General features: G+C 55.6%; 1 protein-coding gene across 2 annotated transcripts; it reads left to right on the plus strand.

The window, feature by feature from the left end:
* The first annotated feature begins 1,835 nt into the window (after nt 1-1,835).
* Nucleotides 1,836-18,918, plus strand: LEMD2 (LEM domain nuclear envelope protein 2). Of its 2 annotated transcripts, XM_044917341.1 has the most exons (10): nt 1,836-2,188; nt 3,129; nt 4,193-4,228; nt 7,243-7,318; nt 10,374-10,450; nt 11,370-11,449; nt 13,121-13,266; nt 14,249-14,350; nt 14,433-14,535; nt 17,519-18,918. In XM_044917341.1, exons 1-10 carry the CDS (start codon nt 1,848-1,850, stop codon nt 17,667-17,669), a joined length of 1,113 nt encoding a protein of 370 aa, XP_044773276.1. In that variant the 5' UTR covers nt 1,836-1,847; the 3' UTR covers nt 17,670-18,918. The 2 variants fall into 2 exon arrangements, with proteins under 2 accessions (XP_044773276.1, XP_021540256.1); XM_021684581.2 differs by lacking the exon at nt 3,129 and having other exon boundaries at nt 1,836-2,577; nt 4,188-4,228.
* The last annotated feature ends 254 nt before the right edge of the window (nt 18,919-19,172 follow it).

A 19,172-nucleotide genomic window follows, 5' to 3' on the forward strand; every position in this document is an offset into this window, starting at 1 on the left:
GCGGGTGGGGCTCACTGGGCCCTAGGTAGATGTAACAGCACCAGCGGCCCCAAACACAGGCAGGCTGACAAAGCCCACGCTGGGGACCACTGCGGGGGGCGGCTCCAGTTCAGGACATATTTTTAAATCGCCCTGGGATCCACTGTGATGAAACAGACCGTAACTCTGCGAAATGCCAGAACGTTCACTTTGTTTAAGCGTCAGATTCAAGCCCTCTTAGAATACACGGGGCCAGTATTGATGCCAAAAGGCTCATTCCTTATATATTGAACTGCACAGCTGCAAGGAGTTGCACAAATGTTACCAACTCATTTGTCATGCAAACAGTGCTTCAGAAAGAAATAAAATACTATTATGTGGTATATGTGTTAGGCAATCACTATATCAAATTCATGGCATTCCGTGCAAACACAGGCAGAGAAAAGGAAAACAACACTTGGTGAGAAAAATTGCACCACATGGGAACAGCTAAGCTGGGGGATATGGGGAGGCTAACAATGGAAGCCTGACTGAGCCGAGGCTCTAATTTTCCCAGCAATTGCGGCCGGTGTAGGAATACTCTGGTGGTACAGCAAGTGGCAAGGATGCAAACCACTGGCAGAGGGGCCTTGCCCACGACCCAGGGAAGGAATAGGGGCAGGCGAGGTGGGGGCTGGGCGATGGGCAGGGACAGGGAGAACTGAATTAGAGGAGTAGCAGTGACAGAACCTAAGAGGCCCAGGGCGGCCTTAAGTGTTTGGGACAGGGAGTTGAAGAAGGATGTGGAAGGCTTACAAAGAGGGGAGGAAGGCGGAAGGGAGACTGTGAGCCATTTGCCACCACTCCCCATGCTTCCCTCAGGGGCTTCTCAGCTAAGAGCCTTCCTATAACCAAATAGGGTGCCCTATGGGAGGTTCTACCTGCCGCTGTGGAGGGAGGGGTTAAGTATAAACACTTAGGAACGTGTACCAGGCACTGTTTTGATCCCCTTATACAAATTACCTGTTCTAATCCTCATAGCAACCCTACCAACCGTACTGGCCCGCAGGCTAGAAACAATAATTGGATATGATCACACATCTGAGAGTAGCGCCGTTGGGATTTGGGAGTCGCCAACCTAAATCCGCAAGTGACACAAGACTGTGTCTCGGGGGTCTTCCCCTACCCATCTCCCGTGAAAAATCCCACCATCCAGACCTTTGGGCTCCTCCCAGAAGCCTGTACTGCCCACTCAAGCCCAAGGGCACTTGGCTCTTCTGCCCCCTCGATGCAAGCAGCATCAGCCTGGGGCAAGGCCTACATCCCCTCCAAGCCCCACCTCAGAGTGAACTCCTAGGAAAACACAGAGGCCTGCCGCCCTCGACCCGAAGTCGGACGGGGTCTCAGAACATGCCCGGCGTCTAGCCCACGACCCAGAGCCCCTCCCCAAGCACAGACGGAGGCACAGGATCCCATCTCCCCATTCTCCGAAACGGCTTGTCTTTCACCGTTAAGCAATTCATCCACTAAATCAACACTTTACTGAATGCCTACCACGTGCCAGCGACCGCGCATGGGGCGGAATATTCGGAAAGAAACACCGATGGTCTTACGGACGAGACGGACTGAGCACAGAGGGGAAAGGAAAAAGGAAGAAGGGGGAAAAAAAAAAAAAATCCTCGGACCTCCCCAACATGGCGGCCTAAGGGCCGAGAGTGACACCCCTCACCATGGCCGGCAATCAGGCAGGCGCGGACCTTCCCAACATGGCGGCACAGACAGACCTTCCCATCATGGCGCGGGGCCCCGCCCGCTCCGCCGCGGCCGCCGGCTGGAGCAGTTCCGGGTGCGGTGCGCGCCGGGGGCGGGCGGGGGGCGGTGTCCTGGCCATGGCCGGCCTGTCGGACTTGGAGCTGCGGCGGGAGCTGCAGGCCCTGGGCTTCCAGCCAGGACCCATCACCGACACCACCCGGGACGTCTACCGCAACAAGCTGCGCCGCCTGCGGGGCGAGGCCCGGCTGCGCGGCGAGGAGCGGCTGCGGGAGGAGGCCCGGCTGCGCGGCGAGGAGCGGCTGCGGGAGGAGGCCCGGCTGCGCGAGGAGGCGCCGCTGCGAGCCCGGCCCGCCGCGGCCTCCCTGCGAGCGGAGCCCTGGCTCTCCCCGTCGGGCTCGGGCTCGGCCTTCGCGACCCCTGGGGCCTTCGGCGATGTCGGGGCCTCCGCGGCTTCCTGGTCCGGGAGCCGCGGCCTCGCCTACCCCGCCCGCCCTGCGCCGCTCAGGCGCCGCGCCTCGGTCCGGGGCAGCTCCGAGGAGGACGAGGACGCCCGGCCGCTCGACAGGGCCGCGCCGGGCCACGGAGTCCGTCGCTGGTGGGCCTCGACCCCGGCCCCGGCACGGCCGCCCTCCGCCCTCCTCGGCGCCGACCCGCGCCCGGGCCTGCGGGCGACGCGAACTGGCCCGGCCGGCGCGGCGCGGGCCCGGCCCGAGGCGGGGCGGCGGCTGGAGCTCTACCTGTCCCGGCTCCTGTTCTGGGCCAGCCTGGGGCTGCTGCTCGTCTTCCTGGGCATCCTCTGGGTGAAGATGGGCAAGCCCTCGGCGCCGCAGGAGGCGGAGGACAACAGTACGTCCCGGGCCGGCGCAGGGGAGGGCCCCGGGCGCGCGAGTGTCCACCAGAACGGCCACCCGTTCCTCTCAGCGCACATCCCGGGCCTTGTCGGATGTGTCTGGCTGTCTTCTTACCTCCAGACCCCGACTCTCCTTCCTCCCGCTGTGGGAGGAGAGGGCTGGAGTTCCTGCAGTAATTTCTGTCTTCACTCTCTCCTGTTCTCATTTTCTGCCCTAGCCCTCCCTATCAATCTCCCTTTCAACCACGTGCTGGAAGCAGTCTTCATTCCTAGTCACTTCCACCCCAACCTCTGGTTTTCCCTCTCTAGAGAAAACCACACCCCTCTCCAACAGACAGGTCCACCCCCATTCCTTTTCAGTTCTTTCTTAACTTGGATCTCTTGCTCATTCACACATTAGTGCCCATTTGAAGGCACCCCAGGTTTCACTGCCCACAGATCTGATCTGGTTGGGTTCCCAGCTTCGCAGCACCAGAAGAGTTTAAACTGATATAAATGGAGGCGTTTATCCTTGCTTGCATTATCCTCCTGGCGTGTGTGCTGAGAGGGTTCTGTGAGTCAAGGACATTCCCAGCCATTCTTCTGTCCACACTTTAGTGATTTGACATGCCAGTAAGAGGTCTGCAGGAAACAGTATGCTTCCTGAATAGTTGAGGATTGGTACGTTTCTTAGAAGGGAAATCTGCCTCTTGGGTAACTCTGAGCTTTATAGTCTAACAGAAAACATAGAAATCATTTCTTTATAAATTTAAAGGGTAAAGTGTATAAATTTAAAGTATAAGTATAAAGTGACATTGTGAGTTCACCAACTTTTGATACTCTTTGCAAAGCATTGTGATTAGTACTGCTCCCAGCCTCAAGCCACGGCCACATCTTTCCATGCCTAGCAGGAACAGCCAAGATGCAGGGAGAGGCTAAATTGTGTCTTAGCTGTCGCAGCAGATGGGTGTTTGGGTATATGAACAAGTCTGTGGGCATGGGGATCCCAGACTCATGCACACACCCAAATAACTTCTTGGCTATGAGAGCAGTTTATCCACCTATTAAAGAAATTAAGCAGACCCGGAGTGTTGTGGGACTGTACTGGTTCCACAATAGTCAAACGGTATACTGTCATACTCACTGCTGAGATGCTTTAAGACCACAGCTCTTGGATATATACTGGGATTTACCTGGAGCACCCCTCCCATGATGGTACTAATCCCTGTTCAACATATCACTGTTTGCAATTTACAAAACCACCACCTATATTTGGCTTGTTGGAGGTTAACTCCCTGAGTTAAGCAGGGGAAGCTTTATCGATCCCATTTTACAATGAGGAAACGGAGGTTCAGAGTGGTTGAGTTACCCAAGAGCCTGTGGCTAATCATTTCCAGCTAGGACTTGGACCCAGCTGTCCTCGCCCTAGTTCCTAATCCAGGATTGGGAAACCTGTACATGTTACTGTCTGCATTTTAAAAGTGCCCCCATTTAGATGACATCTTCCTGATCCCCACCCTTATGTTGGTAATGTTGTACTTCCCCTGAATTTTGAGAGTGGTCCCTTTTTGCAATCTTTTCCTCAACCCACACTTTTAATTTCCTGTGTTTCTTTTCTTGGTCTCAGTGAAGTTATTGCCAGTGGACTGTGCGAGCAAAACAGATAAGGTGAGTCCGAGTTTCTCTAGCTTTTGTTATTCATTTTGTATAACATCCTGAGGATGTTAGCCTCCATCAGGAGGTAAACTGGCCCAGAAAAAGATCATAATAGGATCATTTTCAGGAGTGCTTCCTGTAATGTACCAGAATCACATCGTGTTCTGTGATGTTTGTGTCAGACTCAATTGTGGTAGGCGAAGGAGTACTTGAAACAGAGAGAATTGAACTCCCAAGATCCAACCCTGGGCTTGTTATGGAAGGTCTCCCCATCAATCACAGCTCTGGGGACTTTGATCTTCTGCCTAAGTCAATCTAGGGAGATGCAGTAAGTTGGAGCTGAAGGACCTCTCAAGCTCCCTGGCTTCCAGAGGAAGGGCTGACCATTTTTAAGCACCCAGAGGCCGGGTTCTCAGGTCCGCGTTCCCTCTGGTAGTACGTCTGTGGCTGGCAGTGCTGTTCAGATTGGAAACATCATGGGGTGGGGGGAGGTTGTTTTAAATATATCTGAAGTAGAATTAGCCCTCCTAGTCTATAGATTTGTTTTATGAAGCTTTAATGTTCCCTACAAATAATATTTGGGGAAGGCGAGCAGCCCCATCCATTTATGAGTCATGCCCGCAGCATTAGCCGGGAGCTGGGATGCTGGCACAGGTAATAGTCTGGAGAAGATAGGAGGCAGTAAATTTTCAGGTCATAAATCCTACCAGGAGGAGCCTTTTGATGCCAGAGGGCATGACTTAGTAGTCTAATTATTAATTGTGCAATGCCAGGCCTCTGCCGAGGCCTCAGGCTCCATATCTGGCAGCCCGGGGGCTGGGAAAGAAACAACACATGGTTTCGCATTCACTTTCTTACCCATGTTACCAAAGGGGTGGCCTGGTGGAAATAATAGGTTTTATCTTCTCTTTGGCTTCTGCTATATTATTTGGGGGTGTTTTATTACACTCATTTATTGCATTCATCCAAGTATCTTTGCCTCTCAATTGTTTTGTGAAAACAGATTCATATTAAGTTTAAACTGCCTTGTGCCGTGAAAACCAGAGTTGATGATTATAGGAAGTGGCCCAGGAAAATAGGTAGTGGTCAGAGCGAAAACCAGAATTTTGAATCCTGAAAGCAAAAAACAGGAAACAAGTCTGTAAGACTTCTCTGGTTTCTATCTCTTGGTTCTTCACCCCAGCTGAGTGAGCCCCAACAGGCACAATCCGGGGTCTTGCTAAAAATGTGCTCGATGAGCAGACTGGGGACTTGCAACCTCCAAGCATCAAAAGGCAGGGTCTGGGCATTGTCGGCAGGCTCCACTGAGCTGAGATTTCACAGGATGCTCTTGGCCTTCGTGAAGTGGCCTTCGTGAAGGGTGGACATGGGAACAGGCAGATTGGGAGGTGCTTCTTGGCTTTGGTGAGGCTCTTGTGGAAAGTCTCATTCTTTGTGTGGCTCAGGCTCCCCCAGAACCCAGATGGGCATTGGAGTTTTAGATATACGTGTTCTTTCCCTTCTCAGCCAACTATGACACTTAGCGTTTTTCTTTCTGCCTTTGTGTTGCTGAAAACGTGTGGACAGGCTGGGAGTGGGTGTGCTGTCTCAGGCAGGCCATCTCGTGGTCTGGTGCCTTCTATCCTTCTGTTCCCTTTAGGTGGTATCACCCTAAATGTCATTGAGTTGGAACAGAGTTCATTGTGACCACTTTTGTTATTGTTGTTGTTCTCTGCTTGTGACAGTAAGCGAATGTTTAGTGTAGCAAATTTGAAAAATGTGACAAAATCAGCCATGATTCTGCCACCAAGAGATAATCGCCACTGACATCTTGGGGGCATTTCCTTCCCCTCCCATCTGTGTACATATGTTTATAGAATTGGAATCTCCGTGTACATTCAGTTACATTTCTTACCATCAACATTTCCCATCTCACTCGTCTTTAAAAGGTAGTTTGGGTACCCGATTCTACTTACAGACTTGGGAGTCATTTCTGAACGTTAATGGTCATATGTGTAAATCTTGGTTATGCCATTTTGTACCTTGTAAAGGCTTTTGGGTCTTTAGGCAACATGAGGGGACCTATCTTGGCCTCTGAGACTATGACAAACAAGTCCCACATGTTGCAGGTGAGGGCAACAAGCGAGCCCAAGAAAGAAGGGGACCATGGTTCCTTCTGCAGTTGTCACGAGCTAGGCCCCGAGCCCGGGCCCTCGGCGTCAGTCGGGCGTCCTGCGCAGTGACAGGCCAGAGGAGGTCTGAAGGTGGCGGGAGGCTTGGATTCGACCGGCTCCAGCGCTTGTTAGTTGTGGGATCTTGGGGTCTAGCAGGTCTCTAAACCGTGAGCTCCTCATCTGAGAAGTTGGGGTGCGGTCAAGATTGTGGTGAGGATTCAGTGCAGACTCATGACAACCCACGGCCTGCCGTTCGCTGTCAAGGAGAGCAGCCTTTCGTTCAAATGTTCTAAAGCTAGCGGCCTAGCGGCGTCAGTCCTGCTGCCGGTGCAGGAGAGCGAGGTGTGCCTGTATCCCTGTTCCTGCGTTCTCGTACAGATGACTTTCGCCCCCTGTCGTTTCTGGATGTCTAGACTCTGGATGTCTAAGGTGAAGCCTTTGCTGCAGCTCATCGACAGAGCAGACGATTTATGGGCAGAATGTAGACACCTGACTCTCCAAAAACAGATGGGAGTGGCCCGAGGGGAGACGAGACTGCAGTAGTACGGCATTTGCCTGGCCCGCCTCGGAGGCCCGACTGCATCTCTCTGCAGCCCCACCTCATGGCCTCTATTCCAGTGAGAGCCATGGGACAGAGGCTGGGAGCCTCCAGGATGACTGACCCTTAGTGGCCGGGGCGGCTTTTAGCTCTGCCTCAGCTTTTCTGGTTAACCCGATACTTATCCATCCTGTCCCTGCACCCACCTCTTTGCAGAACGTGGCTTCTGAAGGGCTCCTCGCTGCTTAGTACTTGACAGTGCAGCCGAGGAGTTCAAGCCAGCTAGACCGAGCCCCCTGTCTCCCTTGCTGACTGCTTGTCCTGTGCCCTTCCAGTTCTGTCAGGCCAGGCAGAAGGCGGCCTTGCTGGAGCTGCTGCATGAGCTGTACAACTTCCTGGCCATCCAAGCCGGTGAGTGCATAGCTCGGGGCCTGGGATTCGAGGGTTGTGGGCTCTTACCCTTAGCGGCCAGGCGGGGGCTGGCTGGCAGGTGGCTGAGATGCTCTGTGGTGATGTCCCAGAGGACATACTCCAAAACCAAGTCTTGCCTTCCCCGCTTCTCCACTCAGACACATCTTTTTTAAGCCTACGGTTGGTTCTCACATCCCCTTGAAGGCTCCCAGGGGTCCTGGCCCATGCACAAGCCTTTCTGCTTTCTCTGGATGCCCACCACCTGATGCTCTAGGGGGTTCGTGTTGCATTGGGAGGGGCCAGGCCCCAGGTCTCCTCAGTCTGGGTCTTCTGACCTGGAGGGCCTCCCTGTACCAGACGGTCGGCCAGGCCAGGAGGAGAGGCCTATGCAGGTGGCAGGGGTCTGAGTAGTGGGCTAGTCCCACAGGTCCATCCAGCTTGCCAGGGCCCCGGTGTCACCTCTGGTCCTGATCTCCCCATCTGGCTGCAGGACCTTGGACAAGTCCCTTATCCTCTCAGAAACTGTCTCCCTATCTAACCAAGTGGTCTTGGGTCGTTTTTTTTTTCTTTTTTTCTTTTTTTACAGAGTGAAAAGTAAGCGCTGTACTCTAGAGGAGGGCATTTTCAGCAGCGCCATGAAATACGCCCCTAAAAAGTCATCCATCCGGAAGGTCTCCCTACTGTTTTATTTAGAAAATTGTTCTTTGAGGCCAGAGATATCACCTCCCCACATCTCTCAGAATCACTTGCTAAAGGCATAGCTGAATGACCAGAGCTTGTGCCCCAAGTTAAATATATCTGGCAGCAGAATCAGACGGAGCTATTTAGTCTTATGAGATGTTCAAGAGGTACCTCTGATCTGTGGGGCCTTGTCTAAAGTTGTTGCTAGGGAATCAAGGCTGGATGGGCCTGTACTGGGCCCTCAGCCCTCGGGGCCAGTCTTGTGGGCCTCAGCTCTCCCACTGCCTCCTGACTGGTGGGAGACTGGTGATGGTCAGGGAGGCGTCTGTGAGCTCAGAGGAGCAGTAGGAATGGGGGCTCACAGCATCACAGGACTCGGGCCTTTCTCCCTGGCCCAGGGGCTCGGAATATAAATTCTGGCCTAAGAGGGTGTTCCAGACCTTAGTGACTCAGCTGTGGTCCAGGGACCAGCAGCATTAGGATCACCTGGGAGCTTTTTGGAAATGCAGAATCTGAGGACCCATCCCAAACCTATGAATCAAAGTCTGCATTTTCAAAGGAGCCCTAGGGTATAAAGTAGAGAAGCTCTGTCTTAAACAGTGGATGCTGGTAGACATTTCTCCTCCATCCCGCCCTCCGTATGTGGTCCCGGCTTATGCCATCAAGGAGCCTAGTGCCTCCTGTCCTCTGAGGCACTTAGTGAGGGTCTCACTGCAGGGGAATGAGGGCTCTACCAGGCCATTCCCCCCCCCCCCCCCCCCCCGGAGGTCACCTATAGGCAGAGCATTGTGCTGACCTTTGCAGCCCACAGGCTGCTTCTGGTCTAGTAGAAGAGACAGGCCACCTACCTCCCTGACCACTGGCTGTTACGAGGTGTGATTGGATGAGAACCGAGAGGCCAGAAGTTCTAGGAGGCACGCTACCTTTTCACTGGAGCAGTCAGGAGAGCAGCACGGGGGAGGGTATCTGTGCCAGGCCCTGACGCCCAAGAGGGATTGATTCTGTGTATGTGGGGGGCAGGCGGAGCCAGAGAGGCAGGAAATTACAGGGGCAGGGACGGAAGCAGTTGGCCTCACGGGGGAAGGAGAAACAGAAGGAATGGAGTTTGGAAAGGTCGCTTGGGCCCCACCGTGGATGGCTGTAGATGCCAGGCCACGGGGGCTTGATCACCGCAAGCGGTGAGCACCAGGGAGGCTTCTGAGCAGGGGAGCAATGTGCTGAGAGCCAGGAGCCGGGAGGACAAAGGTGATAGCAGCTTGAGTGTAGCAGTGCCATTTAAGCAGAATCATTTTAAACTTTTGTTGATCAAACGTGGATGGGAGAGGGGAGAGGAGGAAACCAATCAGGAGACCATGGCCGTGGTCCAGACAAGCTTAAGCAGGCCAGGGTGATCGGGGCAGGGCAGGAGAAGCCAACTTGATCTCAGGGGTCCCATAAGGTCAAGATCAACTTCGGCATGGGAGGGATAAGCTTTAGTTCATTCTCAAGATTTTTAAAGTTCATTCTCAGCCACTCCCTCCCCAGCACACAGATTGGCCATTGGTAGCCCCTAGGCTGTGCCAGGTTAAGAGCAGTCAGGCTCTGTGTGGGTTCAGGATCTGGTGCAGGCCCACCCCGTGCTGTCCCTGCTCTCAGGAGTCTGGTGACCCACAGGAAGCAGCATGTGGTGGGTGGACCATAGCGGGCTGTCGAGAGCCAGTGGCTGTTGGCAGGCCCCCAAGTCCAGAGTGATTTGGTCCAACAAGACTCCCCTACAGGCCAGGGATTTTTCAGAGGAGGTGGCCCTGGGTGGGCTTCATCCTAGGTGGGAGCTGGTCACCCAGGGTGCTCAGGAGGGAACAGCCCCTTGGAGCACCACACTGAGGCCCCACTGCCCAGCACAGAGACGCCCTCTTTCTCTGTGGGGCATTTTGGACATCCCTCCCCAGAACCCCTCAAAACAGTGGGCCTGGAGTTCCAAGTCGCCTGCCTATGTCCCGGTCAGATTCCTTGCAGTGCCTACGGCCTCCCTGCCTTTCTTTTTTCCCAGGTTGCGTTTATTTATAGTGCCATTCTGGTTCCTTCCAAAGCTATCTGTCTGATCCTTTTAGGGATCAATTGCAAACAGACCTTAGGATTGGGCAGCTTTTTAGTCATTTAATGCAAATCACCACACTGCTTTGCAGGTCAGGTTTTAATGATCTGGAATCGATCCAAGCTAAGTGGCTTTTGATCTTGCTGCAGAGTGAAGATACCCCACAGAAGCCGGAGCCGTGGGGCCACATGCTCCCCATCAGAGCGGATGGCTTGATTCGCACTGCATTTTTTTAGTCTGTTTCAGAGTAATTTTTTTCCACCTCTCCTTTGTGTTTGAATGTGTGTTTTTTCCTCCTAGGTAATTTTGAATGTGGAAATCCAGAGAAGCTAAAAAGCAAATGCATTCCTGTAATGGAAGCCCAGGAATACCTAGCAGTAAGTAGGCTGCAATGCTTACCCGTTCCCCAGAGGTCCTGGTGCTTTTGTACTGATCTTGTGAGCACTGCTTTTTTTTCCCCTTTCGTTGTGTGTTTGCTTTTTGGCTTTTTTGTTTTCCCTTTTTTTTTTTTTTAAACTTAGTTGAGTGTTAGGCTACTTTCAGTTTTAGCCAGCAGTAGAGGCGACTGGTCCAAGGTGGGCTGTGAGCCAGAGCCCGGCCTGCCGCATGTGGGCTGCGGGGGGGGGGGGGGGGGGGGCGGGCTACTGAGCAGCTGGTGTGGCCACTGCAGGCCGCCCCTTCTTTCAATGGCCCTGTTACTTGCTCCCCACTTTTCTCCTCTTCCCAGCAGCTTTACGGATCTACACTTTACCTGTCTGTTCTCTCCTTTATGTTCACTGTGCAGATTGCTCAGGGTCTATTTGACTATTGGCCTGGCCCCAGTTTGATAGAATTCTGGAACTTCAGAACTGGCAGAAACCTTAGGGGTCACCTAGCTCATTGTCATTTCCCAGATGAGGATACTGAGGCCCGGAGAGGGGCAGGGACTGGCCACCGGGCACCCACCTCCCCACCCCCCTGCCCCTGCCATCCCCACGCTTTTTTTCAATTTCCCCAAGATGAGCTGCCCCCTCTCTGGCCTCACACTTTGGTCCTTGAGAAAGGTTTTGGTTTTGGTTTGGGCTACCTCAGACCTGTGTTGCTTTCTTGTGTGCTTCTGCATCGACTCTTCCCAATAGAGCTCTTTCTTGGCTCTCATCAGCCCAGATTTTCACCTGCCACTTTGTTGTGCATTTAGCAGAATGGGGCTTTGGGGCCTGCGGAGGACAGGGGAGAGGGCCTCCTTAATCCAGCAGGAGAATAATGTTCCAGCTGGTCCGCCCAGACACAGCACTAATTTCCCGCCCCCTCCCACAGAATGTGACCGGCAACTCCTCCGCCAAGTTTGAAGCCGCACTGACCTGGATACTGAGCAGTAACAAGGACGTGGGCATCTGGTGAGTGTGGGCGAGGCCTCACAGGGTGGCAGCACCGCCACGGGCACCCGCGACCATGGTCCTCACCCATCGGCCCGCTGCCGTGCGCTCACAGATGTGTCTTGGGGCTGAAGTTAGAGGCAAGTGTCCCAGCTGAGTCCTTGCGGGCTAAGCCTGCAGCCGGGCATTGGAAGGAAGAAGCATTCGGTGGGGCAGCGTAAGGAGCCATTTCAAGATAAGACACAAAATCCAGGTGTTAGAACGTGAGCCTAGTGTTCCAGCTAAGCGTTTCAAGTAACTCACTCTGCGCCCTTTGAATTCACTGGTCCCACATGGGTTGCTAGAGAAGGCATTTTTCTGAACTTCCTTTCATCCGGTGCTAGTTTTCATTACTAGATGAAATGTTTCTGTCTGTTGGTTTCACTCAGCATGGATGTTGCAAAAGGAAATACTGAATTTTATTCTCACTGGGCAGTTCAACCTCATTTCTATCTCTGGGGAGCACTGTTAGCAGAGATAGCAAGCCCCCTCACCCTCCTGAGAAGCCCCATCTGGCTGCTCAGCCCGTTGGGGAGGGGCACCCCAGCGATGCTCCCCCCACCAGACCCCCCATCCCCCAGAGCTCTTCACGCTGGCACTCCCTCCCCTTTCCTAGGGTTTGTCGGGGACTCTGTTCAGGCCACAGCTCCTGATATTCAAATACACTCTAGGGTTTTGTTCCCTTCGTCTCTAATCCACCCAGACGACTAATTCCATCAGCCACGCCTCTACCAGAAGCCCCTCAGGCAACTCAAGCTAAAGCTTGATAACCAGATGCAGGGCATGATTAAAATTCATTGACTTAAAAAAAATAAAGCTTCCCTGAGTGGCTGAGCGATTTTCCTGTGTGTTAGGAATGGGGGAGGAGAATATGGATTTTAGCCTCGGCAGCACTCACCAAAGCTGCTGGCACAGAAGGATGGCCTGCACCTTTTCACACTGGGGGAAGGCCGTCGGGAGGGTGGCCAAGCCCAGCTCAGAGGACCAGTACTCAAAGTGGGTTCGTGAGATATCGGGACACTTCAGATACTGGGCATTCCCGTGTGCTGTCCAGAGCACAAGATGGTCACCTAGCTGGAAGAAGGTGCAAGTGTGGGCATCCTAACGTGTCCTGACACCGCCTCTCAGGGACCAGGGTGGAAGCGATGGGGCTGGGGCCTGGCCTCAGAGAGCCCGGTGGTTGTCCTTCCCCGAGCCTCATGGCACCCCGATCTTTACACTTAAACAGCTTATGTGCCTCCTTGTCACCGTCACCAAGGAAAAGCACACCCTCCCAGACTCTCTCAGTTCCTGCCATGCAGTGCAAAGCCAGCGATTCAGTAAACATTTCCATTTCTCTATGCTGGGAGGTGGGAATCCAATTTACAGTTTAATCTTCCACACGCTGAGAGGGGCTGTCAAAAGACCCGACAGAGGGGGATGTCACTTTAGCGGTAGGGGTTCAAGCCTGCTGCCGTCTTTAAAACTTTATTCTTTCTAAGTAACCAACGTGGGAAATTTCTGGAAAGCATGCAACCAGGATACCAAGTCTATTTCATAAGCAAGTAGAGGCCTCAAAGCTCCTCCTTTTTTCTCTTTCTGCTTTAAAGTGGGGCTGATTCCGCGGCTCCTGGGAGCTTTTGAACGCCATTGCAGCCCTGTGTCCTGTTTCAGGTTGAAGGGGGAAGACCCATCGGAATTGGTGACGACTGTGGACAAAGTGGTCTGCCTGGAATCTGCCCGCCCCCGCATGGGTGTGGGCTGCCGCCTGAGCCGTGCCCTGTTCACTGCGGTCACCAACGTGCTCATCTTCTTCTGGTGTAAGTCCTTGGCTGCCCTTCTCCCCCCGACCCCGTCCTTGCCGTTGGGACTGCTCATACAGCACCTCCTGGGAGCCCAGCTCAGTGACACTCTCAGGCATGAGTGATACAGAAACCCAAGCCCAGACAGTTCATTTCTGTCTAGTGAACCTGAGGTCTGTCTAATAAAACAGAGGAGATGAGCAAGTCAGCCTCTGCCCTGGGTCATCTTACCTTTAGAGATTGGTGGCAGGAGCATGAGGGTAACTGGAAAATATCCCTGATCAGGGTTGGGGACGATCAGTGTCCCCGAGGGGAGAGCTTGGCCCTGGCTGGAGCCCAGCATCATCACCCCCCAGGGCCCCAGAGGGCAAGCCTCTCAAAGGAGGAGAAGGCGCAGCAGGACCTTGGCCTAATTTTACTTCCTGAACAATGTAAACATCACCTCAGGAGATCTAGGTACCCGATGAAAGCAGGATGGACGCAGGGGGCTGAGCTGCAAAGCAGAGCACGGGTCTTGTCGCCTGACATCAGGGGCTGCCTTTGAGCAGAGACCTTGGGGTGTCTCTGAAGGTGAAAGGCCGAGTCATAGAAACTGCCCGCTCTGTAGACATGGCGGAATTACAAATCACAGGCCATCTGGGCGTGCACACAGCTCCCTCACCCACACCATCAGGCACACACATCATTATCGGCAGCAGCATCTCGGAATACAAAGGGCCCCGCATGTATATATGTATGAAACGCCATGTTCCGGTGCACGAGGGAGGAGATGAAAGGCCCGGAATGAGGTTGGGAGGAGCCGCAATCTGGACAGCTGGGAAGGTCTCTGTGGTGACAGCCAGCAGGAGGAAGATGATCACTTCACAGCCTGCCTCCCCTCTGCATCTCCACATCCTGTGTCAGCGGCAGCTGGCCTGGGCCTGACACGTAGTAGGTAGTCAGGACACTCGTGCGGCCAGAAGCGATGTGGCGGATTCACGGGGCCTGTGTTCCCTCATAGGTTTGGCCTTTCTGTGGGGGCTCCTGATCCTCCTGAAATACCGGTGGCGGAAGCTAGAAGAAGAAGAACAAGCCATGTACGAGATGGTGAAGAAGATTATAGGTGTGTGGCCCCTGGGGAAAGGACCACTGGCACCCGCCAGAAGGTCCTTGCCCTAAACGGTGCCCTCTGTCCCACCCTGCAGACGTGGTCCAGGACCATTACGTGGACTGGGAGCAGGACATGGAGCGCTACCCGTACGTGGGCATCCTGCACGTGCGCGACACCCTGATCCCTCCGCAGAGCCGGTGAGTCCTGGGCTGAGCCCGCCAAGTGCCACGGAAGGAGGCCCAGAGCATCAGTTATGGGGGGGAGGGGGGCAGCTCAGCCCCGAGGAGCACAGGTGAAGGGGCCGTGCATGCCTCCTGCCACTGCTACAGCGCTCGGCTCTTGGGAGCGGAATGCACAGACGACGTAGGGCAGCGGGAGCCCACTCCTCTGTTAGCGTCCTTGCTGACCGGGGAGCTCTGGGTGGCAGGCACTAGTGCCCTCCTCCCCGCAGTGGCTCAGGCTGCATTGCTGTGAGTGCAAGTCCAGAGTCCTGTGGGCTCCAGGCACAGAATAGTCAGGTCTCTGGTTCCAGTTCTCTGTGATGCTTGTTGTCCCGGCCTCCATGGATGTTGTGGGCTGGTTAGAGTTCCTCCTGGTCACAAGGTGGTAGCCCGCAGGAGCGGGGTCAGCATCTGCCTTGTCACCACCAGCAGGGGAGAGATGGGTCGCCCTCACGGGCAGGAGAAAACATTCCCAGAAGCTGCCATTGACCCACTCCTCGAGGCCCTGCTGGCCAGAACGGGTTACTTGTCTATTCTTGAATCAGTCACTAGCGAGGAGGAGATTGTTTTTCAAACATTTTTAACCATGACCCACGACACGTTACCTAAAATATCATGGTTCGCTTCCCACGCGCTTAGGCCCATGTACACGTGTGTGCCTGTAGCTGAAGCAGAGTTCCTCGGCACTGGCTGGGGTCAGCTTCCAGGGCGCCCAGCTGCACAGGAAGGGACAGCAGGCCATGGGCATGCCTGGGCTGCGGATGCTGGATGGACCCCGACAAGACCCAGTGTGGGGTAGCTTTGGAGGATGGGGTCCCAGGGACCAGCCAGCAGGGCGTGCCGCGGTGTCGGCCCAGACCATGGGCCCCGCTCAGCAGCTCGCTGCGGTCTCGGGCCGGATGCCATCCTCTCAGAGGGTGCCAAGCGCTCGCTGTGAGCCGGCACTGCCCTGGGCCCTCCACGGACACAGCCCCACTCGCTCGGTCCTCACTGAGGCCCCGGGAGGTGAGAGAGCGAGTAGCCCATCTTACAGATAAGGGAACCGAGGCACGCGGAGGCCAAGGAACTTGCTCGAGGCCCACTGCTGGTGGTATTTCTGTGCAACCCAAGAGGAATTGGAAGAGTAAAACATTTAAGGCCCCTTTTAAAGGTGAAGATGCTTAAGAACTTTCACGCCCACCCTACTCCTTGGGAAGGTGCAGGCAGGAAGCTTAGGGAGAGCAGACGGATCACGGCATTGGCTGGTACTGCTGTTGGTGCCCAGCGTGAGGCAGCCGCATGGCCCTCCAGGGGGAGGACACGGTGCATTCATGCTGCCACCGAATTCCTGGCTTGCCCGGAGTCGTTAATGGCCTCTCTGAGCCAGTTTCCTCATCCAAAACACAGAGGTAACACCACCGCCTTGCAGAGGGCTGCGGTGAAGCCCTCATTTACTCAACAAATGCTTACTGAGCACCTGCTGTGGGCCACACACTCCTGGGTCACCCGGGGAGACGGTGGGGAGCGGAAGAAGCCCAAATCCCCGCCCTGCTGGAGCGTTGGTACTCAGGAGGAAGAGAGGTGAGAAAGGCAGAAGGAAACTGTGCTGTTGGGTAGCGACAAGTCCCAGGAAGAGGGGAGTGGGGCTGTCGAGAGATGGGCTCGCAGGTCTTAAGTCAGAGCCTAGCACTAGGGCGCTCGTCCCAGGGCAGCCCTTACTGCTCGGCCTTCCGTTAGCACAGCCCACACATCGACCAAAGTACCAGCAAGAGCGCCATTGCCTCCTGTCTCCGGCCTGAGCCACCCGGCCTCCGCGCCTGTGCGGCGGCCCGCAGGGACTGAGCCCTGGCAGTGAACCCCGGGAGACTCACGCCCTGTTGGCTCTCAGCCTCTCAATTTATCTCCCAGGCCCCCCGGTCCGTGCAGCTGAGCCCTCAAGGCGTGAGGACACATCACTGCTGTCGGCCCTGCGCGGGGCCCCCTCAGGTCTGCCCTGCAGAGGAGGGTCTGCCCGTGAGACTGAGCGAGGGCTGGGGAGCCTGGCTCACACGGGCTTGTTCCGTGCCTGTTCATGGGCACCTGGGAGGGAGGGCTGGGGCTGGACCAGCCAAGTGGGGACTGCTAAACAGGCTGAGAGGCCATTGGCGACAGGACCTGACCTCTGAGGTAGAAAACCCCGGCACCCCCACTCTGACTCCCAACCCACAGGCCACCTCAGGAGCTTCACTCCTTTGTCCTCCCCCAGGCTGAACCTTTCCTGCTCCCACACATTCACACCCACAGTCCCTCTCCACGCGAGGGGTCATGGGGAGGTAGTCTGCAGAGCTGATAAAAGACAGGAACTCATCAAAGAGAAGATGTCAAAGCAGCCCTCTCTGACTGCCTTGGAATCTTCCTGTCTAGTCTGGAGGGGGAAGAGGTTATAGGGGGGTGTCCAAGGGGATGCAAGGCCCCAGGGACCCAGCAGAGAAGGGGTCCTGCCTGGTAGCTCCGGTTCCAGGAGCAGCTCCAGCTTCTTGGCCTCCCCAGTTGGATGCTGAGCTCATTCCCACACTCCAAAGTACTGTCGAGTTTGGACTCAACAGCCCAGTGGCCACTCTGATTGGCCCACATGGGGCATTAAAATGCAGCCAGCACTGGTGGGGGGCCGCCTGGCCAGGGCTGCTGCAAGAACAGGCCCTTGGACACCGGGGGGTGCTCTGGACACCTTCGGCTCCCTTCAGCTCCCTTTAATTGAATGCTTTTAGAGCAGAGAAGATTGAGGAATCATTTCTCTGTGGCTCAAGAAATTTCTCTCCCCTGCAGGAGTTCTTAGTACCTGACGCCTTTTCCTCCCACAGATAAATTCTGCGTGGGCTCCCAGAGTTCTGTCCCCAGTTTGTACAAAGGGTGTGCACAGGCCAGCTCGCTTCTCTGGGCCGTGCCAGAAGAGCTTCCGGGGGCGCTGCTGGCCTGCTCAGCCTGGCCCCTCTCGTTGCAGGAGGCGCATGAAGAGGGTCTGGGACCGGGCTGTGGAGTTCCTGGCGTCCAATGAATCCCGGATCCAGACAGAGTCCCATCGCGTGGCTGGAGAAGATATGCTGGTGTGGAGATGGACTAAGCCCTCTTCCTTCTCCGACTCAGAGCGATAAATCCCGGGCGGGGGGGGGGCCTGTTCCCAGTCGGCCTGTCCCAGGCCAGTCCCCTCCAGGGGCGCGAGAAGGCCACCAGACCTGCCAGTGCTGAATTCACACTTGCCTTGACTTTCACCTTCCTCCCGACTCTGGTTCCAAAGGTCTCTCTGTAGGACTCTTCAGAGATTAGCTTGTAGGAAAGCATGGGCTTCCTTGAAGGGCCGGGGAGGGAGAGAGCCAGAGGCCAGGTGGGTAGCTTGTCCTCTGCATTGGTCCAATCCTCTCTGCCCCGATTGCTGGCAGAAAAGGGGAGAAGGGTTTGGTTTTGATGCATAGAAAAGATGAAAGAGCAGCAGCGGTGAGACCCTGCCGAGCAAGTGTGCAGTTAGGTGGGCTGGAGCTCTCCCACCGCTGGTGAGCACTCAGCAGGGTGGGCATCGTGCCTGTGGGAGGTGGGTCGGGATGGCAGGCTGGGGCGGCAGGGGTTGGGGAGCAGTTTGGTCCATGTGCCTTCAGAGGGTGTTACCTGGGAGCTCAAGGGTGAGGGGAGAAAGCCTGTCCTCTAGCTGGGTTGAGCCTCTTTTATCCTGAAGGGGGAAGGTGCTAGAAAGTAGAACAAGTACTGTAGAAGAACTGTCTAGAAATGCAGGTCCTGGCACGCGGGACCCGCGGGTCAGGGGAGTGAGCTGCCGGTGTGGCCTCCTGAGAGGAACCTGGAGCAGGCACAGGGGCCCGGGAGCAGACAGGAGGGTAGGGCTGCCCGCAGGCAGGGCCGGGCTCTTCAGTGGTGCTTCTCACCGAGTCGCGGGTCTACAGCAGACCCGCAGCCACGGCACTGCAGCGGGCGACGATGCGGATTCCGGGACCTTGGGAGTGCCCCGCCTCCGCTGTGCGACGGTCACCTTGACTTAGGGCGACCACAGCGGGCCCCACTGTGGGGCCGCGGAGCCAGAACATGCGGCACGGACCCGGTGGGCGCGGGGGCCGCACGGCTGCCCCCTGCTGGCCGCCCGCGAGCGTGCCTGCGCCGCCGCAGACCCTCCAGGTCCCCCGCCAGCCCGTGGGCCCGCCGCGCGGGAGCCCCGCTCCAGAAACGCCCTGGCGGGGGGCCTCTCCAACACAGCCTCGTTCCCGTATGTTCTCAACCGCGGCAGGCGGGAGAGGGGCGCGCGGAGGAGCCCGAACAGCTGCCTCCAGAGGCATCAACCACCCCCTTTCGGTCTTCCTGGTATTTTTTGTTTCCTTAATAAAGCTCCAGTCTCCCTCATTTGAGCAATACTCTCTCATTTCCTCTGATGTCTGGATGATCGGCGGGGCTGGAATCCGAGTGCCGGCCCCGTGGCAAATGGTCTCGTAATCAGGCTCCAGCCAGAAGAATAAGTAACACTGCAACAGGTTTCAATATCAGGGTTGAAACTGTTGGATAAATAAACTATTTATTAAAAATGGATGTGTTTCTCGTCCGTGGTTCTCTCCCTTTACCCCCCAGAGCAACATTGTAAGGAATGGCAGCCTGCAGAG

This window comes from Neomonachus schauinslandi, chromosome 8, assembly GCF_002201575.2.
Source record: "Neomonachus schauinslandi chromosome 8, ASM220157v2, whole genome shotgun sequence".
Classification (NCBI taxonomy): Eukaryota; Metazoa; Chordata; class Mammalia; order Carnivora; family Phocidae; genus Neomonachus; species Neomonachus schauinslandi.

Bases quoted from the DNA above. Each gene is read 5' to 3' on its own strand.
- LEMD2 (XM_021684581.2), top strand. From the start codon at position 1,848: ATGGCCGGCCTGTCGGACTTGGAGCTGCGGCGGGAGCTGCAGGCCCTG. The intron at 10,451-11,369 runs GTAAGTAGGCTG...CCCCTCCCACAG, and splicing joins AAGCCCAGGAATACCTAGCA to AATGTGACCGGCAACTCCTC. The intron at 11,450-13,120 runs GTGAGTGTGGGC...GTCCTGTTTCAG, and splicing joins AACAAGGACGTGGGCATCTG to GTTGAAGGGGGAAGACCCAT.